The 14661-nt window shown below is 41.0% G+C and overlaps 1 protein-coding gene across 1 annotated transcript in view; it reads right to left on the bottom strand.

Moving 5' to 3' along the window:
- The window catches only part of C3 (complement C3), a 76002-nt gene extending 61813 nt beyond the window's left edge, over window positions 1-14189 (bottom strand). Inside the window, exons 1-4 of the mRNA XM_067463984.1 lie at window positions 14065-14189; window positions 6811-7003; window positions 1122-1284; window positions 568-638 (exon numbers count right to left, since the gene is read on the bottom strand). Coding sequence (XP_067320085.1) covers window positions 568-638; window positions 1122-1284; window positions 6811-7003; window positions 14065-14135 — 498 coding nt within the window. The 5' untranslated portion in view covers window positions 14136-14189. The remainder of the gene's footprint in view (window positions 1-567; window positions 639-1121; window positions 1285-6810; window positions 7004-14064) is intronic.
- Window positions 14190-14661: the final 472 nt, after the last annotated feature.

The raw sequence follows: 14661 nt of genomic DNA, 5'->3' as shown, positions 1-14661 counted from the left end.
TACTGGAAGGGTTTGGTGGGCAATGTCCTTTGGTTTTGGAGTTGGTTTACAAAGTCCCCCTCAGCTTATACTCAAGTCAAGGTTATTTATTATTTTCCTCTATTATTATTTTTATTAAATTTATAATTTTATTATTATTATTATTACATTTATTATTTTATAATATTTATTATTGTTATTACATTTATTATTTTATGATATTATTACTGGTATTATTAAATTTCCATTATTTTACTCTATTAATATTATTATTATTACATTTCTTAAATTACAGTTTGATGTAAATATTTAATCTACTCATGCCTCAATTAATGTAATTTTATTGGTATCTATTTTTATTTTGAAATCTACCAGTAGCATCTGCATTTCCCATCCTTGGCTTATATTCAAGTCAATACGTTTTCCCAGTTTTTTTGTGATAAAATTAGCTCCTTAACTTATATTCGGGTCAGCTTATATTCGAGTATATATAGTAATTGAGCGATTCTTCTATCCTTGTGATATTTTAAGTGAATTTCTAAGGAAAAATCATTGGCCACACCACATACTTGTACATAAGACTCTCACCTCAAATTCAACAATCACATTTTTGTCCAAACGTTCCAGGCCATGACCCATAGAGAAAACACGATAGCGCACTGTGAAGAAGAAGAAAAAAGAGACGAAGGAGGTATTATTTATTTGTAACCAAGCCACATATTGGCATCCTAGAGAATAAATTAATATTTCCTGTTCCCTTGGAAATTTTACTTTGTTGGACTACCACGCCAAGAATTCCCACACCATCATACGCCAATGGAAAAGCTTGACATGTGCAGCTCTGTGGCTATCTGTTGCAGACACTGCAACAGTGTCCACACAATCAAAAAATTAGGATAGGTATCATGAATTGATTGTTTTGAGCTTAAATAAATCACAAACTCAGTCCAAACATTGAACTATTTATTGATTTTGACTTACTTTGGATTTTATTTTTTAATTTATTTATTTGCTTATTCAGGGGCTTCATACAGTTTGTAAAGATCTAGTATTAAAACAAGGGCAAATCCCAGTGAAGTTATCCTTTCCACATTCCCACTGCCATCCCACTTAAGTTTTCAGATGGAACCAGCAGGTTTTACCTGGGGACCCAGGTGTGTAGATGGTTTTGTCTGTCTGGGTGAAGATATAGCCACTTTGGAAGGAGACCAAAACCACCTTCTCAAGAGTGAATTGAGGACATGTAGCCTGGATTAAGACATAGGTGTTTTTCTTGGGGTCCTTGTTTAGGTCTTTTGCAGGAACCTGTTTGGGGGGAAAAATAGGAACCAGAAAATGAATTATTTCTAGGTTTTTTTTTAGCAGCATAAACATTGCCTCATAAGTTATGTACTCATCATTTGAGTGATGAAAATTACCATCCTCAACAACTAACCCTATATCTACCGTGAGGCAATGCAGGATGTTGTGTCTTCACCTCAACAACCCCCCCCCCCCCCCCCGTTGTTCCTCTGTTTCAATTCAAATACAGTCCAGCCTTTGTGCCATGGGTTGCGTTTGTAGAAGAATAATGAGATGTGTAGTAATTGAGCTTCTCATTCCTTATACACATTTATTTCAATACACCTACATGTACTATGTATGCCAACTTTCATAAAATCCACATTAAATTGTTTCAACTTGAGGTATTCAACAAAGAGTTAATAGAAAGTGCAATGGCTAGGAAAGTATACTAGTCCCAGAGCTGCTAGTATAACTGCCCTGTTGCTGCCTCCTCTCCTAGGAGTGATATAATTTGTGTTGTGTGGAGAAATGCCAGCACTTTGCCAAAAAATGTGAAAGCCCATTTGGAACTAGATGAATTATACTATATTATATTAGGTAAAGGTAAAGGTTTTCTCTGGACATTAAGTCCAGTTGTGTCCGACTCTGGAGGTTGGTGCTCATCTCCATTTCTTAGCCAAAGAGCCGACTTTGTCCATAGACACCCCCAAGGTCATGTGGCCGGCATGACTGCATGGAGCCCTGTTACCTTCCCGCCAAAGCAGTACCTATTGATCTACTCACATTTGCATGTTTTTGAACTGCTAGGTTGGCAAAAGCTGGGGCTGACAGCGGAAACTCACACCGCTCCTTGGATTTGAACCTTCGATCTTTCAGTCAACAAACTCAGCAGCTCAGCGCTTTAACCCACTGCACCACCGGGAGCTCCATATTATATTATATTAATTATATTATATTATATTATATTATATTATATTATATTATATTATATTGAAAACTTCCAGGGAGGACTGTTTTGTGGAACATAGAAAATGAAACCATAAATACTGAATCCATAGCTAAAAATCATGCTGTAATTATATTTTCCTTTCCTATAACTGAGCTTCGCTGCATAAGTGATTTCTTCTTTCCTTCCCCACCAAACTATATTTCAACAATTCTCAAAAAAATGGTGCTATACATGTCCTACTGTACACTTTAATGAAGCGATGGATTCTCAGGATGAATCCACACTGTTCAGTAAATCTGTGTCTAGTCCAGATCCTAAATTCTCCCAAATGGCTCTGGAAGCAGCCACACACACTCAGTTGAATCTACTGTGGTCCAATTGGGCTGGGACCTCATTGACTCCATGAATATGTATTGTCAAATACTTTCATGTCCAGAATCACTTGGTTGTTGTAGATTTTTTCGGGCTATATGGCCAAGGAGAGAATGCCTCTAGAACATGGCCATATAGCCCAAAAAAACCTACAACAACCCAGATTCCATGACTGTCTCCTCATCTTCTCATCTTTTAAACAGAGGCTGGATGGCCATCTGTCAGGGGTGATTTGAATGCAATATTCCTGCTTCTTGGCAGAGGGTTGGATTGGATGGCCCATGAGGTCTCTTCCAACTCTTTGATTCTATGATTCTTCTGTGTCACCAGTATCCGTTCCAGTCACACACAGAGATCTGCACAAACTCCTGACCATTGTGTGAACATGAGTAGAGGTCCATAACCTTCTCAAAACCTTCCTTGTCACACAGCTCCACTGCTGATATCAGAATGGGCTGACCACAACAGTCAGGAGCTTGCACAGAGCTCATGGCTGACTGGGAGCAGTGACTGTGATGAGAGCAACAGGGGAAAGGACATTAGTGGAAGTATCCTGTGTGAACAGCATACCAGTCATAGAATCATAGAATCAAAGAGTTGGAAAAGACCTCATGGGCCATCCAGTCCAACCCCCTGCCAAGAAGCAGGAATACTGCATTCAAATCACCCCTTACAGATGGCCATCCAGCCTCTGTTTAAAAGCTTCCAAGGAAGGAGCCTCCACCACACTCCGGGGCAGAGAGTTCCACTGCTGAATGGCTCTCACAGTCAGGAAGTTCTTCCTCATGTTCAGATGGAATCTCCTCTCTTGTAGTTTGAAGCCACTGTTCCGCGTCCTAGTCTCCAAGGAAGCAGAAAACAAGCTTGCTCCCTCCTCCCTGTGGCTTCCTCTCACATATTTATACATGGCTATCATATCTCCTCTCAGCCTTCTCTTCTTCAGGCTAAACATGCCCAGCTCCTTAAGCCGCTCCTCATGGGGCTTGTTCTCCAGGCCCTTGATCATTTTAGTCACCCTCCTCTGGACACATTCCAGCTTGTCAATATCTCTCTTCGATTGTGGTGCCCAGAATTGGACAGAAGCATCTTGGGACTTCATTCCACGGGATAAGTAAAACATTTGAGATCGTTGGTTTACCCTTAAGCTTCACCACGCCCCATTTTGGAATTAAATGAAAGATTTCCGTACCCCCATCACACCTAATCCTTTTCTTTGCTTTCTTTAAGATTTGTCTGTTTGATTTGCCATTACACAGGAAACAGGTGAAGATGACATAATAATCCCCTGAAGAATAGGGCATATTTCATTTACTGTATAAGCACAGATATCTCTTAATTAAAAAGCGAAATCTATTTATTTTGTGTTTGAAAAGAGATCTATTAACGTTCCTTTCTCCTCGGTTCCAAAACGGTGATGGCAGAAAAACAGAAACAATGCTACCCATCTCGATTGCTCCCTCCATGTCATTGTTTTATTTACAAATGGGCAAGGGGGGGATTCCAATGACATGTTAAATTGAGTGTTTTTATACGTCTCTACATGACAAATTGAAAAAGATGTCGATTGCCAATTTACTTAGAAATTGTGGGAAAACCCCAAACTTTAAAGGTAAAGGTAAAGGTAGTCCCCTGACATTAAGTCCAGTCGTGTCTGACTCTGGGGTGTGGTGCTCATCTCCATTTCTAAGCCGAAGAGCCAGCGTTGTCCGTAGACACCTCCAAGGTCATGTGGCCGGCATGACTGCATGGAGCGCCGTTACCTTCCCGCCGGAGCGGCACCTATTGATCTACTCACATTTGCATGTTTTCGAACTGCTAGGTTGGCAGAAGCTAGGGCTGACAGCGGAAGCTCATGCCGCTCCCCGGAATCAAACCTGCGACCTTTCGATCAACAAGCTCAGCAGCTCAGTGCTTTAACCCACTGTGCCACCAGGGGCTCCCCAAACTTTAGAAATGGTGAAATACCTGTAATCCACAGTTGAAGCTTGTGTCATGTGATGGGCTACACGGGTTGCCAATATTTAAGTGGCTAGAAACACTGACTTCATTGTGTGTGATGAAGTCCTTAACCAGATCTGATCAGCCTATCCCAGAAGCTGCTGGGATGCTTCAGAACTACAAGCAAACTCCAGAGCATTCACTCATTTTGCTTAAAGCATCTGTAATGAATGCAGCTTGACATTGCTTTAACTGTCATGACTCAATATTATGGAATCCTGGAAATTGTAGTTTGGAAAGGCACCAGGACTATTTGGCAGAAAAGGCAAAAGAAATCTTGATTTACTACCACTTGCATAGCATTGATCCCTGGCAGTTAAAGTGGTGTCAAACTGCATTAGTTATACAGCATAGATAACCAGGATAATAATAATAATAATAATAATAATAATAATAAGTCAATAATAATAATAATCAAGTCCTATCTTCAATCAGTCTTAGTATAGAAAAGAAGAGATACCCAAATCAGTGCCCTATACCCTTTCTACAGCCTACCTAAATTTGAAAAAAAGAGTTCATTCAGCAAGGAATAAGGGAATCAAGGTGTGATAGGAAAAAAAGCAGATAGCAGAGCTACCACAGAGAGTAGCAATTCACTGAAACTATGTGAAAAAATGAACCTGAGGGCCTGAGCACACAAATGGGCACATAGATAATAATAATAATAATAATAATAATAATAATATAATATAATCTTTATTTATACCCTGCCACCATCTCCCCAACGGGGACTTGGGGCAGCTTACATGAGGCCCAACAGGATATTCAGCAAGGATAAAAACCAAAGCACAAAACAAAAACACAGTAAAATACATAAAACATATGAGTGCAGTAAGCAATATAAAATACAATACAAAATAATTCACAATCACAATGACAATAAGAGGCCGCATGTGCAAGATAAGATACTAAAAACTCACGATGAGATAGGAATGGAGCAGATTATTTGTGAGGGAGAAGCTCATAAAAAAATTGGGTCGTAAAAAACAGGCCTTCATACAAGCAGGGGGAAGTGTACTATAGGAACAAAAACATAGAGGGGGTGCAACAGTGTATAGTTGTATGGCTACTCTCTGAAAGCGCAACGGAAAAGCCAGGTTTTGAGGTCCTTCTTGAAGGTTTTTAAGGTGGGGACTTGCCTAATCTCACAGGGCAATGAGTTCCAGAGTTGGGGGGGCCACAGAGGAGAAAACTCTCTCCCTTGTTCCCACAAGGCGGGTGCTGTGATAATGGCAGGGGTGTGCAGGTACAACTGTACCAGGAGCTCCAATTTTGTTTGCTTTGCATTGATTGTTTGTTGTAGTGTTAAGTTTCAGGGACTCTTCAGATAGGTGGCTTCTTTTGGCTGCAATCATAGGACAAGCCATCTGTCAATTATAGTTAGGTTCCCTGGTCTCGCCCCCTTTTTAGGTTTTAGAGGGAATAGGAGCCATTTTGAGTTCAGTCCACACAGAGAAGCCTTTCACACAGGACATAAAACCAAGAGCTCCTGTAGAAAGCTTCGTCTTCTACGGCTTGGCCGGGGAGATATACAGCCCACAGCTTGGCTGGGGTTATACAGCCCTACATCCCCTTTGCTGAAGGACTTCAGTCAGCCATCACGGAAACCTGAGTTCTTTTCCCCTGGAAGTCTACAAAGCTCTGCTTGTTAAGGGTCACTCGTGGAAGCCAGAAGCAGTTGGTACCGGGTGCAGGGGCTCCACGCTAACAGAGGCAAAGACAGACTGCTCAGATTAGAAGTTAAGGATTTCCCCATTAGTTAAATTACAGTTTATGAAGATAGTGCCTGTTCCCAGTGGACAAGATTGAGAGAGAGCCAGTAGACTGTTAAAAAAGCCTTAAAGTACCTGTTTGTTTTCATTAATAAAGAACTTTGTTGAACCTTTAAGCAATCTAAAGACTCTGTTTTAAGGAAATCCAAGGGCCTTTAATCTGAGGCAGCCCCGGTGTCCTGTTGGGCACACAGAATTTATGTCCTGTCTACAGTCTTATGCACAGGCCCAGCGTGCGACAGCATAAGGGGTGAGAGGAGAGCCTCCCCTGAAGATCGAAGAGCTCGGGCTGATTCATAACTTGCGATATTCATTGGAAGTAGTAGAATGTTGTGAAGACAGCCAAGAGACAACTCAGGGCACTTGGCCTCAGATAAAGGTACTGTATACCAGAATGTAGCATGCTTTTCTGCATGCACAGAGTGGCACCCCCTATAACTATCACCCCATACTCACCTTTATGAGAGGCGTCACCATCATGCCATTGTCTGGGTTCATGTTAGCTCTGATCAGGTACAAGGTGTTCCTCTTCTGTGGGAAATCATGGACAGAGATGGTCACGTCTGTGGCAACATTGAGCCCATGAGCCTCCACCACAATCTGCTCTTCACTCTCGAGCCACATGACATCAGGGACAAGCATGGTGTAGCTACAAAGGAGGAAAATGTAGTAATTCAAAGACGGTACATCGCAATGCTGCATTGTTAGAAAAGTCATGGAACAAATCATTCAAATGTAGTGTTAAATCTACATAAAGAAATTCAAACTGAACTGCTTGTCACTTCCATCTGCTTTCTCTTAAGTTCCTAGATATTTTGCTGCTTTCCTTCTGTCAAACTAACAGTAATCTCTCCTCTCTCTCTCTCTCTTCTGGGTCATGGGTGGGAATAGTGCCGCTTTCCTAATGTTGAACTGAAATTTTCAAGAGCCCCAAGTGGTATAAATAATAAGTAATGCTACCCTTCTATTCTGTTTTGGTTAGACCACACCTGGAATATTGTGTCCAATTCTGGGCACCACAATTCAAGAGAGATATTGACAAGCTGGAATGTGTCCAGAAAGATCAAGGGTCTGGAGAACAAGCCCTATGAGGAGCAGCTTAAGGAGCTGGGCATGTTTAGCCTGCAGAAGAGAAGGCTGAGAGGAAATATGATAGCCATGTATAAATATGTGAGAGGAAGCCACAGGTAGGAGGGAGCAAGCTTGTTTTCTGCTTCCCTGGAGACTAGGACATGGAACAATGGCTTCAAACTACAAGAAAGAAAATTCCATCTGAACATGAGGAAGAACTTCCTGACTGCGAGAGCAGTGGAACTCTCTGCCCGGGAGTGCGGTGGAGGCTCCTTCTTTGGAAGTTTTTAAACAGAGGCTGGATGGCCATCTGTCAGGGGTGATTTGAATGCAATATTACTGTTTCTTGGCAGGGGGTTGGACTGGATGGCCCATGAGGTCTCTTCCAACTCTTTGATTCTGTTATTCTATGATTCTATGAAACACAACCCTAATGTTTGGTGATCCTAACGTGACCTGGTATATGTGTACTTACATTTACACCAGAACCGGATAGATTACATTCCTGTTTGTAAACTCCGATTGCTAAAAGAAGCTTTCAACTGTTTTTTTCTGCAATACAACTGAGGAGCTATGCCCTCAAGGGATTACAGTGGCATGGAATTCAAACAAAACAAAACAGACTGAAATGTAAGCCAACAGGGAAATTCATCGTTCTTAAATTTCTGCCAAGTTCACTAGTCTAAGAAGCAAAGCCATGTGTCAAGTACCAAATAACTCAAGTGGCTTTTACACACATTGAGTTAAGGTGCATCTACCCTGCAGAATTGATGAAGTCTGACAACACTTGAACTGCCATGGCTGAAGGCTACAGAATCATGGGAGTTGCAGTTTTGCAAAGACTTTTGCCTTCTTTACCAAGAGGATTGATACCTCTTCAAACTACACCTCCCTGGTTTTCATTGCATTGGGTCATGGCGGTAAAGGGGGCATCAAACTACGTTAATTATACAGTGTAGAGATGCACCTTTAGTGGAAGGTGCTGTTTTGCCTTTGGCAACTAAGATCTCAGTTCTCTTGCAGACTGTTTTGATATAATGCATATGAAGGGCTTTGACAATCATGAATAGCTGATTTTGTGTGGATGTGGATGATTTTAATTATTACATGAAGTGTTGTGAGCTTTTATTATTTGTGTGAGATTTTGTTTATTTTGAAGTGTATTTATATTTTAATGTCTTGATGGGGCCTTTTTGGAATGGCATTTCCATTAAAAAGTGACATAGATATTATGAATAAATAGCTGTCGAAGAAAAGCTATCTATCTTATTAACTAATTGTGAAATATGTTCACAATTAGTTTTGCCAAGCCAAAAGATAGCACTGATTTTGACACTATCTACACACTAAAACCCCAGTTTGAGAAAAAATAAGGAATTGCATAATTAAAGACATTTATATGGGGGAAAAGATATATCTATCTTCACAATAATACTAAATATGTGTCTTGGAGCCTCTCAACACTGCCTCTGAGTTTAACATACCTTGACTCCTTTTTATTTTCATAATTATTTTTAATTCTTTCTGGTAGACTGATACTTTGCATGTAGGGATGAAATTGTGAAAAGGAAAAATAATCTTAAAATCACTTCTTCTGTTCTTGGAAGCTAAGCAGGATCAATCCTGGTTAGAACTTGGATAGGAGATCACTAACTAATACTAGGGGCATCTTCACATGTACCTTACTTTACATGGCTTTACAGAATTTTTGGACTTTGACCAAGGAGCTTGATGGCTCCCATCACACACCAGCCAACTACTTCTGGGATAGCGCTGTGGCTGGAGTGCTATGCCGCCAAAAAAATGTGACGGCAGACAACGGCAGGCTCCCTGTATTTCCATAAAGAAAGATGGGTCGAGTTGATTAAAAAGAGCTTCCCCCCCATTGTGATGAGGAAGGGGGGAGCCACAATGAAACGAAATGTGGGGAGTCGGGTCCCGCCAGCGTGACCGCCAGCAGGACAAAGCGATCCAGGGCTCCTTCGGTGGCATGCGTGACAAGGTCGTAGGTGATGTAGATCAGTGGTTCTCAACCTGGGGTCCCCAGATGTTTTTGGCCTACAACTCCCAGAAATCCTAACAGCTGGTAAACTGGCTGGGATTTCTGGGAGTTGTAGGCCAAAAACATCTGGGGACCCCAGGTTGAGAACCACTGATGTAGATGTATTTCAGAGGAAATAGCTGGTAAGAGCACTCTGAATGTTCTTTACCTAAGAAAACCCTATGAAATTCCCAGAGTCTCCATAAATTGATAATTACTTGAAGGCACATACAGACACACAGAGGCATCAGACTGAACACAACTGAGAGATGTCATGGTACTGACTACAATGTATTCACTGAAGGGATATTATTTTACAAAAGAGAGTGTTGTTACTTAAGTGTACACTTCCTCCAGTTATTTAAGGGAGGATTTCTTAACAGAGGAAGAAGAAAAGAAAAGGATAAAGCCTCAGGAAGATACCAGGAAGTCAAAAGCACTGGGATTGTGGTGCAGCTGGCTGAGTGTCAACTGCATTAAGATCACTCTGACCAAAAAGGTCATGAGTTCGAAGCCAGCCCGGGTTGGAGTGGGTTTCCAACCAATTGTGTGTAGCCTGTTGTCGACCTTTGCAACCCGAAAGACAGTTGCATCTGTCAAGTAGGAAAATAAGGTACCATGTTAAAGTGTGGGGAGGCTAAATTAACTGATTTATGAGGCCATAAAGAAGACTCCAGCAAAGCATTCCAGCGGGGAAGAATGCGGGGAATACGGAAGTGCTTCATCTCACGGGGACAGAAAGTGAAGTGAAATATTCTGAACAGGGGCACAGACAGCAAAACAAACACCACAGTGGTGTTAGCTCTTCCCTGTGCTATCCAAAACTTATATATAGCTGTAGTTATGTTTGTGACCTCTTCACACAACAATCACTGGCAAAAGTGAAGGCAGGCCCCATCCTTGCTGCAATTAAAAGCTGCAAAACAAAGCAAAACAGCCCCGTGTGAAGAAGTCCCTAAAATGTACTGTTCTGACTTACATACAAATTCAGCTTAAGAACAAACCGACAGAACCTATGTTATTCTAGTACTGCCTGTACTAGAATTTGGTGCCAACTGGCAGAATATTTTGCTTTATTGTTTTAATCTGGTCAGAAACCACACTCTTCTCAAATACATATTTTGACATGTCTTCCTTCCATGCATTTTCTCCCTGAGAACTCATGGATTCCCATTCTATCCATTTCCTCCTTATCACTCCCTCATAATGCTCAGTGCGCAGGCAACAGATTTTCAAAGCTTCAAAATCTAAAATTGACTGGAAAATGCATTTAAAATAAAAATAAATGTTATTACACTAATACAAGATTGAAGTATTATGAGATATTATACCTAATCAGTGAAATGTATTGTTTCCAGCACCCATTTCTTTAATACTTGTGTAGAAGAGGAATTTCAGCAGATAGTTCTTGTTACATTGCAAGCAACACCTACTTCTATAAATCTATGAAATGTGTGGGATCTGTCTGCACTTTCCAGTTTGGCCATTCTTTTTCTCCCTCGTAATATAGATCATCCTCAAGCCTATCTCTTTTGCACTGTCAAGTTTCAGGTCACCCTCCTGAATCATTTCTGAGTAAATTCTAAGAACGTATTTATTTATTTATTTATTTATTTAGACCATTTCTACCCCGCCCTTCTCACCCCCGAGGGGGGACTCAGGGCGGCTAACACAGACAACTATTCAATGCCAACAGTATCAATAACAACAATATAAAACAACAATATAAAATCCCTTACATAACAATTAAACAGTGATATTAATTAAAATTACATAACCACATAGAACAGATCACATGATCACAGGTCATAAAACCGTTTCCAATTTTCAAACAATCCTATTGTCCGAGTTCAGAGCCTAAAGTGCTGTTGTGCCCACTAGCCAAAGGCCTGGCTCCAAAACCACGTTTTTAGTTTTTTCCTAAAAGAGGGAGGACGCCGATGTAATCTCACTGGGGAGCGAATTCCACAAGTGGGGAGTCACCACTGAGAAGGCCCTGCCCCTCGTCCCCACCAGATGCGTTTGAGACGCTGGTGGGACTGAGAGCAGGGCCTCCCCAGTATTATCTTAAATTACGAGGTGGAACGTAGAGACAGATACGTTTGGATAAATAAGCTGGGCCAGAGCCATATAGGGTTTTATAGGCCAAGACCACACTTTGAATTGTGCTAAGAGGTGGACCAGCAACCAGTGGAGCTGACGCAGCAGGAGGGTGGTATGCTCCCTGTATGGCGCTCCGGTGAGTAATCTGGATGCTGCCCGTTGGACTAGTTGAAGTCTCCGAACAGTCTTCAAAGGCAACGCCACATAGAGTGCGTTGCAGTAATCTATTCGGGATGTAACCAGAGCGTGGACCACCGTGGCCAAGTCAGACGTATTACCTATCCACACAATACTGGATTGAAATTCATCTGACTCAACTTTGACATAGGACCACCCTTTGGCTATAGAATTAACAATAGCAACTAGACAGCCCTGTGCTATTCTTTGCTTGATTCTCTCTCTTGTATTCCTTTACATCAGCCAAAGTTATTTTGGTTGCACACAACAAGATTTTAAATTTGGATTCATTTTCAGTTCTCTCTAAAACTTCCTCTAAAGCAGCCCTTGGATTACAGTTCAGTTTTACTTTCACTCCCCTTAATGGTAACATTCAATTTTTAGAGAAGGGTATATTTAATTTAGCCTGTAAACAACTTGTTCCGCTCGTAAAAGAACCCTGAAATTTGTAACCATCCATTTGCATTGTGCAGAAATAGGACCCAGTTACTCCTAAATAGGATGCAGTGGCAGTAAGAACATTCCCTGGCATTTCATTTCCACTTATCCCATGTGAGCTGACATTCATTGGTAATCCTTAATGATCACAGTTAAAATATCTAACTTTGTGTTAGATCACTTACACATACATTTAGCTGCACATACACATATGGGAAAATCACAATAATGGACTGCACTTGCACACATACCAAAATAAATATGCCAGTTTTCACAATGATATCATTAGCTGTCCAGAAAACCCATTTTAAAAGTCAACCACATGCTGGGGACCAATATCATTAACTAATGCACCCTTCAGTGTCTTTCTTAAAATCCATCTAAAAAGTGGCCAATCTCAGAAGGATAAAAGGTTAGCTGGAGCAAGAGCTATAGTCAAATACAGATGAGTTCATATATTTTTCCATGGTTTCTACATGCTTTTGTTGTTACGGCTTTTGTTTTATAAAAATCACATTCTCTCTTTCAGAGTACATCTTTTTGACACTTTTGCTGCCATGGCTTAATGCTGTGGAATCCTGGAATTTTTAGTTTGGTGAGACAGCAATGATTTTGGAGGATAAAGCTATAGACCTTGAAAACTACAATTCCCATGATGAAGGCGCTGAACAGACTGCGCTCTGGCACCACGAGATGCAGAGCCAATCTTAAGAAATAGGGCTACAAAGTTGAATTCACGACATGCGGGTGTGGAGAAAAGCAAACCACTGACCACCTGCTGCAAAGCAACCTGAGCCCAGCCACATGCACAATGGAGGACTTTCTTGCAGCAACACCAGAGGCACTCCAAGTGGCCAGATACTGGTCAAAGGACATTTAATCAACTACCAAGTTTGCAAAATCTGTGGGGGTTTTTTTATCTGTTTGTTTGTTTTGTTCTGTTAGAAATGTAATACAATGGTATGGTTGCTGATGACACGATAAATAAAATAAAATAAAACATGGCAGTTAAAGTGGTGTCAAACAACATTCATTTGACAGTGTAGATCAGTAGTTCTCAACCTGGGGCTCAGGACCCCTGGGGAGGTTGCGAGGGGGGTGTTAGAGGGGTCACCAAAGACCATCAGGAAACAAAGTAGTTTCTGTTGTTCATGAGGATTCTGTGTGGGAAGTTTGGCCCAATTCTATCGTTGTTGGCGTTCAGAATGCTCTTTGATTGTAGGTGAACTATAAATCCCAGCAACTACAACTCCCAAATGTCAAATCCTTCCAGTATTTTCTGTTGGTCATGGGAGTTCTGTGTGCCAAATGACAAAATCAGTTCCGACCAGTATTAGATTTGGGCGTATCCGGTATTTGTGCCAAATTTAGTCCAGTGAATGAAAATCCATCCTGTACATCAGATATTTACATTACGATTCATAAGAGTAGTAAAATTACAGTTATGAAGTAGCAACAAAAATAATTTTATGGTTGAGGTTCACCACGACAAAAGGAACTATATTAAGGAGTCTTGACATCTGAAAAGTTGAGAAACACTGGTCTAGATGCACTATCAGAAATTCAGAGTCCCACCATTCAGCAGTTAAATGACCTGCTTCAAGTGACAAATAGTGTAAAAAAAACAACCCCTATATTCAAATGATTTCAGCTTTTAAATATATTTTAATCACCATAATACAGTAGCACTGGGAGAAGGGATGTGATTTGGATTTTAACCCATTACATTTGAAACTGCCCCAAACTACCTCTAGAAGAGGGCAAGTACTAAACTTGACAGATGTCCACAAAATACCACCTTAGAGAAAGAGCAACAGAGGAGAAGGCTGTCTTGAGCAGTGACATTACTTTATTTTATGCTTAATTTGATCATTACTTACAGTTCGCTGTAAGAAGAAGTTGGGAAACAGACCAGGAGGGCAGTCACCAGGTAGAAAACGGACCCCTCCATCGTGAACTGGAGGGCCAGGCACCAGAGGCAAGTGCAACCCCAGTATTTATTGTAGAAGTCTGTTAGAGAACCAAGCCCTTTTTGCAAGAGCTTAATGTTTAATCAGCATATGGGGAGGGGTTTAAGCAACATGGGAATTTCTGAAGGAAACATCAGCTCTGTCAAAACACATAAAGAATACTTTGTCCTCTTTTCCAGTTCTCTTCTAATCAGTGCTTTGTGCAATCATCTCTTTAGAAGTGTACAAAGAGATGGAGCAATCGACAAACATCCCACAAGCTTGACAAAATGCAGACTGAAAACTGAAAGTTCTTTCTCTCTCATACACACATGCAATGCATAAACCAAGGATTGTGGAAGGTTGGCAAATAGCACCCCACCCCTCAAAACACACAATTCCCCCCCCCCCCCGAAATCATCCAGGACTCCTGAAGCTTGCCTAGAGCACCAAGAAATAATTTTATACCCCCCACCACCTTTTCTGGATGGTAAAGGGCCAAAACAACAACAACAACAACAACAACAA

The sequence above is a fragment of the Anolis sagrei genome, chromosome 2 (genome assembly GCF_037176765.1).
Source record: "Anolis sagrei isolate rAnoSag1 chromosome 2, rAnoSag1.mat, whole genome shotgun sequence".
Taxonomy (NCBI): Eukaryota; Metazoa; Chordata; class Lepidosauria; order Squamata; family Dactyloidae; genus Anolis; species Anolis sagrei.
Note: the sequence above shows the minus strand (reverse complement) of the source record. Positions and strands in the feature narration are given on the sequence as shown.